General features: G+C 33.5%; 1 protein-coding gene across 3 annotated transcripts in view; it reads right to left on the bottom strand.

The window, feature by feature from the left end:
- The window catches only part of LRBA (LPS responsive beige-like anchor protein), a 727,005-nt gene that overhangs the window by 516,775 nt on the left and 197,911 nt on the right, over positions 1–12,319 (bottom strand). For all 3 annotated transcript variants that reach the window (XM_067736701.1, XM_067736700.1, XM_067736702.1), the window contains exons 32-33: positions 9,211–9,289; positions 6,977–7,110 (exon numbers count right to left, since the gene is read on the bottom strand). In XM_067736701.1, coding sequence (XP_067592802.1) covers positions 6,977–7,110; positions 9,211–9,289 — 213 coding nt within the window. The remainder of the gene's footprint in view (positions 1–6,976; positions 7,111–9,210; positions 9,290–12,319) is intronic.

Genomic DNA, 12,319 nt, shown 5'->3' with positions numbered 1-12,319 from the left:
AACATTTATTATAACTTCATATATACTGACATTTCACAATACTCATAGAAATGTGCACAACATATGCCATATTGACCAATATCACCTAAATTTTGTTTTGGAGAGAGTTGATTGTTATACATGCAGAGAAGGGAAATGGCTCCCTGACCTTTGCTTTCTCCACCACACTCTCTCCCTTCAACCCTCTAGCTATCAATCAAGTTTCCATTTTGTTTCATGGCAGCAGACATCCCCAACACTCTTATTAGTACCTTGACCTGTGACCTCACTCTAAACCTTAACAGAAGTGCAAGCCGTTGTCTGTTATATATTCTTGATTTTTTATAAATAAATGCATTTATAATTTCTCTTTTATGTTTCATTTGGGTTCACCAAAAATATCTCAGGAAGGAAGTTTTATATAGTTAATAACTATCTAAAGAATTCTTTAGTTTTGATTAACAGTAAGATATAAAGTAACTACTTTAAAGAACATTCAAAGAAATTTTATAACCAGTATCTTAAAAAAGCAATGCCAATAATTAAAAGCACTAAATTACTAAATTACACTAGTAATAAGTAGAAAAATTAAAATTTTTTATTATTATATTTTTCTAAGCAAACGTAAGTTTAAGTTCAAAGTAAACTAAGTATAACAACTAAAATAATTCCTCATGGCCCTCACACACCCCACAGAATTACCTTATTTCTTTCTCCACATTAAAGTTCTTGTGGGCATCCTATCCCATCCTATTCCCTTTCTTTAATCTTCTTGCTCTGTAGTTCTTTCTCTTTCCCTCTTTTAGTCATGATGCCTCATACCTGCTGACGCCACATGTTGGCATTCTGTAGCCTTACAAATAGTATTCAAGTTAAACAGGTTGTTCACCCCCTTCACTTTCTAGAAAAGTCAAAACCATTTTTCTCCATGTCTGAAAAAATGTGTAACGTAGAAATGATGGTAACAGTGTCAGCACTGGCATGAAAATTAGCTACAGAACATCTACATGTTGCATTAAGCAAACAGGCCATTAACTAGACTAAATTGTTGTTTCTATAGAGCTAAGATGACCATACCTCCTCAGGCTAATGCCAAGGCCGAAAGGAAGGGCACAGCAATACTCCATCTCTTATTGGTGGTGTAGCCTTTGTTGGTCTGAAAACCTGTCACTTTTCATAAAATGTTACCCAACTACAGGAAGTTCCATATATTTCAACTTCAAAAGCCACTACTTGCAGCAAGTAAATTCAGGTTTTTTCTACAACTATTATTCCTTACTGCTCGATTCTAGAGGAAACAGAATTCCTACCACCTTTCCTTTTCTGGCAAAGCATTTAGGCCCTGATCTGGCTCAGCCTTTCATATCCACTCAGATAATGAACAATAATGATTAAAAGGGTCTTGGGCCGTTCAAAGTTAGAAAGATTTCTAGATGTTCCTTTGTCTCTCTACAGCATATTGTAGGATAGTTCAATACTCGTACTTTCAAAAAATTACTTATTTCAGTCTTATTTCTCAATAATAAAGATTAGAAAACCACAGGAAGGTTGATACAACCACTGATCAGTGGGTTGAGTGTTCAAGGACAGTAAGATGTCAAATAACATTTCATAGTTTGATTAGAATGATTCATGTGTTTTTTAGAGTGAGATTTTATAGATCTGTAAAGCATGGGTAGGGGGCGATGGAGGATTTTAAATGAGAAAGGGCTTCAGAAGACAAAAAAAGAGCTTATATTAGACCTCTAATACTAAGCTTCCTACCTAAAGGGCATCAATACTGCAAACAAAAATATATAACCTTGGGAATAAATAAACAGGAAATAATCCCAATAAGGGACTTGATATCAGATTACACAACTTAATCACATCTCTCTATGACCTAAATTGTTTTGTGACACTGGTTGCATGGACAAAAAAGCAAGAAATGATTTATAAATCAGTAAATGTGTCTTCAGATCTACATTCAGACTCTAAGGATTACCCAAAGGAAGGCCTTAAAACAACACTTGGAGTGAAGTTGTAAGTTGTTGCAGAAGCATCAATTTTCATTTTACACACACAAATCCTATTATTGTCCCACTTAGCAGAAAGTGAACAAGGTACTGTAGGCTCAGGGATCTGACTAGCCTCATAATCTGACCCTTGGGTTCAGTTTTCTTGGTTTTACCTTTGATTGATTTTTCAACAATATGGAATTTTAGTCTCCTCAAAAAAGACAAACTGAAAATGCCAAAGCCAAGAGATTTATACTCTTCTGGTGTTTCACAACCAAAGACCACTTCAATTTCTCCACCAGAGACTATTTATCCCACCTCTATTACCACTGTTTTTCCATACTATTAAACTCAGAAGTACTAAATGGCTTACCAGATATTAAGCTATCAACATCCGAATGCACTGAGATACCTAAATTCTCAAGTGTACCATGAAAAATGGTCATGACCATTTACCGTCTGGAACATAAGAACCCTGTTTGTTGTTTTATTTATTTATCTTAAGTCACCTAAATAATTTACAAAAAGATAAAGCGATGGTGTAAACATTATTATAAGTTTCAGTAAGAATTTAAGCATAATAAACTCAAAAATTTTTCCCTGTTTTCCAGGTTTTGAAAGTATTTGTCTATAATTTGGATATAATTAACTGCTCCTCATGAATCTATAAACATGATATTCATCTTAAAAATACTGCTTCTAAATTTCAAATAAAATTCTAATAGGTGCAACTTTATCATTAATTCTGGTCCTTCTTCTTGAACTAACATCATCAAATGCAATACTTTGGAAAAGTTGGATTATTCAAAATTTTGTTGTAGAGAGAACAGCCATTTTCTTTTCTCTCGAATTCCAAAATATTTTCTTCTTTAGATTATAAACACCATTCAGAATGATTAATCAACTGAATTTTTTCATTTCTATATGAAATGTTCCTTCCAATTGTCTTCGGCATATACCTGCTTTAGTATCTATTCACTCAGAACTGCACCAAGTAAATTGTGGTGCACAGCCATCATGAACGATGGATGAACACTGTCACACGCCTTCTTAGCAAAATGAGATGTCCCAGGTTCTTGTCACAAAACATTGTATAAATTTTGTAGAATGAAGTCCTTCCTCCTATTGAATGACACGATGCTGAGAAAACCAATTTCCTTTTTTGTCCACAGAAATATGCTGTGCATTAATGAAGTCCTGATTTGATAAAAATTATGAGTAGTACTCCCTGTCTCCTCAAATTCACCCACAGTTGGTCTAGTAATTGTAAAATGTCTTCTCCTGTCAATTTTTTTCACCTCACTATTATGGGCAGAAAATAAAATATTCTGAATTCTTAACTATATTCAGTGAAAGCTAAAAATAAGACCACAAAGACGGTATCCACAGACTTCTTTTATACCAATATTTCTCAACCTTTTTTGAGGAGCCTAAGGAACATTTCAGACCATTTTTTCTTAACTGTGCCCCCATGAAATTTTAATGCTAAAGATAAACTATACAGACGTACTGTTGTCCATCAGAAGGTCAAAAACCACTGTAATGTCTAAGATACTTTTGCCCTCCCCAAATACCAGTTTTTGATCCCCCTGAGAAAACAAATTTATATCTTCTTAAAATACAATGCAATACTTTGGCCAACGCAGTAAGAAAACTGAGGGTGATCCAAGAGTGATGATTTGTTTTCCTAGGATTATAGGGGCAATTCCAGTATTCTTGTTTTCTTATTATTTTAGTCCTTAGTATAGCTAGAAATAACTGATGAGTAATGATAATTAGGAAAATGTTTTAAGATATAGGAAAATTAAGATCACAAAGACCTCATAATGAACCTTAGATTTATAAGAAGTGTCCAATGAAATCACTTAAGGTAATTGTCAGATAAAACAAACTTTTAAAAAAAGTAATCATCTCTTTGTTTTTGGAAGACTTCTTTTAAAAAATAAAAGTAATAAAACATCAATTCTTACAACGGGTTATAACTACTTGAAAAAGGGGGTTAATATCACTAAAATTGAGCCAATCAGAAAATATGTGACTTTAGGCATGATGTAACATGAAGTATTACATCTAATTAAACTTTTAAACTTCAAGCCATCAGAAAATACACAAAATAGAGAAACTGTTAAATAACATCACCAAGAATAGCCAGAGTGCCAAAATGTATAACATTCTACAGAACCACCAACCACATTTCTTCAATGAGTCAATAACATGAAAACAGAGGAAGAATAGGGGGAAACTATTTGACATTAACATGGACTTAAGGGACATATCAAATTCAGTAAAACTGACTTTGGATCTTAATTGGAAGAAAATCAGTATAAAAAAATCTTGTAAAGATGAATATGGGCTGAGTATTACAGAATTATTATTAATATTATTAGGTATAATAGCAGCAATTATGATTATGTAAGAAAATATATTTTTATATGAATTATGAATTATTTAGGGGTGAAACAATGTGATGTCTGGGATTAACTGAAACACTAAAGCAAAACAAAGGGAGGTGGATATAACAATTATGGCAAAACAAAGATAGTCTGGGTAGTTGCCAAAAATAAGTTCATGGATATTAAAATTCCTACTTTGTAAATATTTTAAATGTTCATTTAAAATTATTAATAAAAATCACATTTAAAATTTAAAAGTAATAAATTTTCAAGTACCTGGTCACACAGCTAGTGACTGACAAGGGCTGAGGTATCCTGCCTTTTAGTCCAATGCTTTTTGAACAGAACTATGCTGGGATGACCTCCCTTCAAAACTTTCCTGTTTTACAATGCATAAAACCACCACCCAAAGGATTCCTCACAACTTAAAATACATAAGCTATATAAAACTCTTAGATTTGTTTGCTATTTTTATGAACACAGACCAATGAGTAGTCACTGCTCAAGTTTATAGACGAGCAATAGTGCATCATCCTCTTTTTTATCATTTTATCAGAATTTACCATAAGAAATTGATTCTAAATTAAATTTTGTTCCAGGATCTAGAATTGGCAAGTTTAATACTTCTGAGTATCTAAGGTGATACTATTTTTCTGGGTCTATTATAAAATTCAAAGATCAACTAAGTAGCCAAAATGTCTTGCTATACTGAAAGGCTAAAATTAATACATTCAATTTACTGTTACAAAATGAAATATAGTTAATAAGTTGTCACACCACTTTAAAAGAATAAATGTTTGATATGTGAAATATAAATTAGGGTGAAGTCCTTCAATGTATCAATTCACTTCCTTTCAAATTTTATTACTTCATTACGTCAAATAGTCCTTGGCTAAACAATTATATCCGTCAGCAGATGAAATAAATTTCCACCACAAACTTAGTTCAGTATTTCTAAAATCTGAACTTTTTTTCAAATAAATTCAGTGCTATTCTTTGACTATATGGAAATGATATCAATCATCACCAACTCCATATAAATTTAAAGCAGGGATGATAATGAAATTATTATTTTAGCTAATGATTATTACTCTTATAGATACATATTTTAAGGGTCAAATAAAGTGCTGATATCCCATAATTAACACTCAGATACAGATATCTTGAACATTAACCTATTTATAACTTTGATTACCATTATATCCTTATTTCTATAAAAAGAGGGGCTTTGGGCTTCCCTGGTGGCGCAGTAGTTGAAAGTCCACCTGCCGATGCAGGGGACACGGGCTCGTGCCCCGGTCCGTGAAGATCCCACATGCCGCAGAGCGGCTGGGCCCGTGAGCCATCGCCGCTGAGCCTGCGCATCCGGAGCCTGTGCTCCGCAACGGGAGAGGCCACAGCAGTGAGAGGCCCGCGTACCGCAAAAAAAAAAAAAAAAAAAAAAAAAAAAAAGAGGGGCTTTTTTCACAAGTTTTAAGAAATTCCTTAGGAGATCATCTAGTGACTGATAACCAACAAAAAGTCATGATAACTAAAGCTGTAAGTTGATATTTAAAGATACTTGCATACAGATAATTATGCTTTCCCATGATTTTTCAGCTTTAGGAGAATATGTGTCTCATCCTTAAACCATCTAACATGGATACAGACAAGCCAGACTTAGCAAACATCTAGTCCAAACACTTTTGAATGAAAAAAATCAATTTGACATTATCATTGATGAAAATCCTCTAGCTTCTCCTTAAAAAAATTCTAGCTATGGGAATGAAGATTTTTATTTTGAAGTCAGTCTGTTAAGCTCTTAAATAGAGCTAATCATTTGAAAAGTTGATCTCTATTGAACTGATTCCTGCTGTCTGAGGAAATTCAAGGTCTACTTTCACTTGATTGAGTTAACCTCTTTAATATTAGAAGACACTTAACTATTTGACAAGTGCTTCGTGTAAAAAAAAAGTCCCAATACCCCTCCATCCATTCCATAAATAGCATGGTTTCCAATCCATGCAGCAACTTACTTACTATGCATGTTATCTAGTTTGACACAATCTCAAAGTACCCTACCTAGAAAAGATCCAGTAATCTATGTATGATATAAGCAAGATAGAGTAAAATACTACTGTTTTTTCTACTTATTTGTAAAACAGAATTCCACTAACAGAGACAAATAATGCATTCCTCATTTTCCTAATATGTAGCAATACACTATTGTTTATATAGATCTTAAATTCAAGTAAAATCTCAGGTAAATACCCCACTTATTACTATAACACCAGTCTCTCCAATTCTCAATTCTCATAGTTAATTTTAATGTATTAAAACATTTCTTAGTTCTTTCATTCAATACTTTTTTTTTCTTTTTTTATTGTTCCCCAAAACACACAGTAATAAATCTAATGCACACAAATCTCATGCAAATCACTGATAAAAAACCTTGAACAGATTAGAATAGCAGTCATGCCATATTCTTTAAAAGACATGTACAGACTCTTTGAGAAGCCTTGTCAAAGGCTGAAAACAAACAATAAAACTCCATGCATCTCTTATTATTCATTTCAGTTTTCAACCCTGTAGTTTAAATGTATGTATGAAGAAAGAAGAATCACTTACTTGTTCCTTCTATAAGCAGTTCTTGTCCATGGCTACCCAAAAGTGTCCGAGAAAGAAAAGGTGCAAAATCTACAAATATCTCTCGTAGAAGAGGAGCTGCCTTTTCCAAAGCATGTTCGAGCCTCTCTGTAATACTAATAGAAAGATGTTAAGTTACCTGTACTATTCATTAGTATTTATCAGTTTTCTAGTTTTTAAAATGAGTTTTCATAGAACTGTAAAATTATGTGAAAATTTTAAAATTACCTAAAGATTCACTATTGCTATGCACACCATTCCTTCTGCCTGGAATATACTTTTTTGTTTGTTTGTTTTGTTTTTTAACATCTTTATTGGGGTATAATTGCTTTACAATGGTGTGTTAGTTTCTGCTTTATAACAAAGTGAATCAGTCATACATAAACTGGAATAGCCTTTTTTATTCTGTTGTATATTGCCACCCCAGCCCTCACAAACAACCTGGTTAACAACCACTCCAAACATCAGCTCTTACTGGAAGGCTTAACTGGCCAGTAGAGAGCACTTGATTTTAGCCCCATTACAACATAAACAAACTATCAATCTTTTAACAAATTTTCTATTGACCATTAAACCATGAGCACCTTCAGATCAAGAACTATGCCTTCACTTCTAAGTTCTCAGCTCCAGCTGAGAACTCAATAATTACAAACTCAATAATGTTTATAAACTGAAAGAATCAGTCTATATTCTTTTTCACTAACATCTATCTCTATAAACAATTTCTTTCTAATGCAAGCTGAACAACTTCTCACTTGCGAATAGTATACTGGCACATTTATAATGATATCAATTTACTCAATATATCTCTTTGTGACTATATGTACATATATTCTTATATACATGTATACACACATAAACCCATACGTATATATACACACAGCTGTCCCTCGGTTTTCACAGTGGAACGGTTCCAAGACTCCCTACAGATACCAAAATCTGTGGATGCTCAGGTCCCTTATGTAAAAGGGCATAGTATTTGCATATAACTTATATTTTAAATCATATCTAAATTACCTATAATATCTAATACAATGTAAATACAATGTAAATGCTATATAAATAGTTGCCAATGTCAAACTATCGTGTGTGGAATGGATGGACGACAAGGTCCTACAAACTGTAATGGAAAAGAATATATATATATATATATATATGGCTGGGTCACTTTGCTGTACAGCAGAAATTAACACAACATTGTAAGTCAACTATACTTCAATAATATTTTTTTTTAATTTTAAAAAAGAAAACTACAAAAAAAGAAACATCAAAAAAAATAGTTGCCAGTGTGAGACAAATTTTTGCTTTGTGGAACTTTCTGGAAATTTTGTTTTAATATTTTCAATCTGTGGTTGGTTGGATCCATGTCCAGCGGTATACATATATATATATTTAATGAGTTTAAAAAAAAACAAGCCCTCTGCATTTCAGGAAATTCAGTTTCTAACTTATGAACCAAACATATATATAAACAGCCACTACTTATTAACTATTCCTACAAAGAGTACTTTCTATTCATACAACCAACAAGAGATGCTACTGAAACTATCAACTGGTAAGCTGCTGGAAACTTCTGTGCTCAATAACCATCTCTTCCCAGGTACTATCCATAAAACTATTTCTCTCTACTTATCTCATGGATCCTCTTATCCCTGGATGACATCACAACTACAAGCCTACACTTGTAGCACCCAAGTACGTTTATTTTTAAAGTGTTATGCATTTCCCAATTGTAATAAGGCAGATTAAGAACTCTGGCCACAAAGGCCCTAGTAGTGGAATATATTCACAGCCTTCCAAATTAGAATTTGAAATGCATATACCCAATTAAACAAGATAACTGACAGTAAAAATCTATCTATAATTCAGTATCAATATAAACTTCTTATTTCAGCATTTCTAGGGAAGATGAACAATGAATTCCAAATGTTCAATCTACAATCATATGAAACGTAAGCCATAAGCTACTAACTACCTGTGAAATTAAATATTTGTTATGCATTCCATATTTATTAATCACAAAAAGCTACTTCTTGGGAATCTTTTACATCTCATAATCTTTAAGAAGGCACTTCTAAAATACTCCCAAGCCTCTAAACGTCATGTATGTTTTTTAAAAAAAAACAAAGTAAATTTTTCTAAAAATTGTAGCTAGACATTTTTAAGAGTCATCAAAAGGAATAAATCACAAATATCCAAGTTAGTAGCTTGAATACCTCATATTCGAAACTTGGTCTTGTGGAACTGAACCAACTGTTGGAACTGCAGGTAATTTTGCATTAGATGATCTACCACCTATAAAAGAAAATAACCATTCAGGGGATTTTCTGTTTTTAGATACAAGAATTCAAACAAAAAAGATATCCTGATAGCAAGTTACCAAAAAACATACTATACTGCATTTTTAAATGCCTATTAATTTGGATAATATTAAAATCTACCAATTAACAAGGTTTTTCTTGAATCATTTAACATAAAAATCTCAGTTACCAGTTCAATTATCACACCAAGCAGTCCTTCCACCCACCAGCTGAAAACGTAATAGAAAAGTAAATTCTGACTCACTAAAGTGGGGTCATGATTCCTTTCATTGAACATCAAGTGGCAACAGAGATTTACAATTAGAAACTTTTTTAATTGAAGCAAAAAACAGAAACGGTTAATTCCAAATTTAGCTTAAATAGGTATGCCTCATTACCATGAAAACTGTCTTTATTCAGCCACCAAATAACTTCTGCTATACCCTGAATGCTTCTGAGTCTAGTCCAGCAAACATTATGCAATAACCACCTGAGAAACCTTTCTTAAATGATACAAGCAGAACACACTCCCTCATGTGCGTCCTCACTGGAATTAGTAAATAACCTGTTGTTTGCATTTGTCACATTGTATTTCAATTGGTTTTTTAAATGTCCTTTTTCCTAGTATACTAATCTTTTTGAAAGCAGAGATCTCATCTTTTTCATCCATCGATCTCTAGCACCTAGACAAACTGACACAATACAAGGTTCTCAATTTATGTTAATTGCAGAAATGATTCCCTTAATCATTCCATCCCCATATTTTAGTAGGTCAATCTTCCCACCTGGTATATACTTCCCTCTCTAGTTCCTACAATTTTATGTCCCTATCTTTGTTCAAACTACTTTGTAAAATTAATTTTCACCATGTGATCTTATTTTACTCTCCAATGAACACTCCCAGATGTCCTTACTCTTGTATATCTGTATTGTTAAATGCCCACTCACCATCTTATAGCACAAGATGTTCAAACTACCTTGCCCTATACAAGAGCTACCTCCTTTATGTTTTCAACAAATAACTGTGCTTATAAATTTTACTTGGCAAGAGAAAAATAATTACCAGGAACTTAACTCTGACAGAGTCAAAGAATGGATAGGTACAGAAACAACACACAGTATGAGAAGTATTGAAAAAGTCTAGAAGACTAATTTGGAGGATAATTTACTGAGGCTTGAAGAGTTCTAAAAAGCTCAAGAAAGTAGGGGAAAAATAAAGTTCCCATTTAACAATCAGGATATATGGGATAGAAAAGCATTCAATTTAAGCTAGGAGTAGGACCTGAAGAAACAGAAGAGCCATTTTCTTTCTAAGGACAATAATAGGGAGAAGGAAGAAAAGAATGGACACGCACACAGTGTCAAATGCCCCTCTCTGACACAGGGACCATAAGAGTCACTGGAATCCAACTGAGATGATAGCCTAACAACCTGGACAGTATAGGCAAAGGAGGTATGCACAACTTGCTTGCAGCTGCAATCCAAGAAGTAAAGTTTCTCTTTCTAAAAGTAGTGTCCTAAAAGGGCACCAAGTTAGTATTAGAGCAGACTGAAATCCCATCACAATTCTATAGAAAGGTAGACCAAGAAAGGCAGCAAACATATTGAAGCAAATGAAACAAAGATGCAAAGCTTATAGACAAGGAGGGAAGAGGGCCTCAAAGGATTCTGGAACCTATCAGGATGCACTATCAGAGATCAGATTCTTTTGATCTATTCTTAAAACTTCAGGCATGGGTAGCCTGGAAACACCTCAAGGAGACAAAGTGGTGTGGACAGAAAGATAAAAGAAAGATAGAAGAAGAAATGTTCACCTAGGATGTAGAAAGAAAGATGGCAGAAACAGATGAGAAGGTAGAAAAGCAGCCTCTTTGACATCTGGGAGCTGGCCCTGTAATGTCAACTAGGCCCTGGTGTTGTTAAGAGCTGGCTTAGAGCCCCGAGCTAGGTCTTGTTATTTTCTCCCTGAATATAAACAATTTCATAAAACAGCAACATCAGACAAAGCCATGCCATGACCATGATGAATCAACATAAAACAATACCACTCTGTGATCATGCCCCAACAGACAAAAACATGAACTCCAGCCAAATAACAAAGATGGTCAAACATCCCAAATCTTAATATGAAAGATTGCTGTTTCTTTACAAATTAGAGCTTTACCCTCATTCAAGTCTTCCACGATTCTAGGTAAGATTTATTAGGATATTTAATCATAGAATTACCCATGCTTTCTGACAGAAGAAAGCCCCACTTCCTTAACCCCTCCCCAAAATCATCATTTTTTCTAGTTATTTTTTAATTACACAAAGCACGAATACATCCATATTTTTAAATTCAGCAGTGTTTTGCACAAACCCTCCTAGTCCCAATCCCTCCCCAAAGGCAGCCACTATCAGCAATTTGGAATATATCCTTTCAGACTCTGTTCTTTGCACTTACATGCAAGCTCAAATCCTATAATAAATCTTTTCTAACACACTATTCCTGAGATGCCCCAAGTTTCACTATGTGCATTCTCCCTCACTGACTTAGTCAATCAAAGGTTTACTACTGGGATCTTTGGCTGGAGAATATTGACACAGACTTTAGATGAAGTTGGGCAGAGAAAGATGGCAATCATGGGCTGAGACTAATTTTAATGAGGTGAAATATATATATATCAAAATTTGAAAAAGTCAAGGAGCATTGGTGGCTCTACATGAAACAGTAACAAAAACGCTTTCTTGACACTACCCTAGAAATAATGCCAATTTTCAAACCTTAAAAAGACTAGAGCAGAAAGGGATTTTTTATAAAGTGATCTTTTCAAATCATAAGAAAATACATTACCAACAAAGATAAGTGAATCAACTAGCAATTGTTTTAAGGAAAAAAAAATCACATAAAAAATAAATATATCAGTAATTTCACACCAGGTTGACCTTCATTCCTACCAGACAGAAAAATGTAACTTCCAAATACATTCAGCATTTTTTCAACTCAGCTTAAAAAATCATAAATTTATGACAAATTTGTTTTTAA

The sequence above is a fragment of the Pseudorca crassidens genome, chromosome 4 (genome assembly GCF_039906515.1).
Source record: "Pseudorca crassidens isolate mPseCra1 chromosome 4, mPseCra1.hap1, whole genome shotgun sequence".
NCBI lineage: Eukaryota > Metazoa > Chordata > Mammalia > Artiodactyla > Delphinidae > Pseudorca > Pseudorca crassidens.
This window is presented reverse-complemented; position numbering and strand designations above follow the sequence as displayed.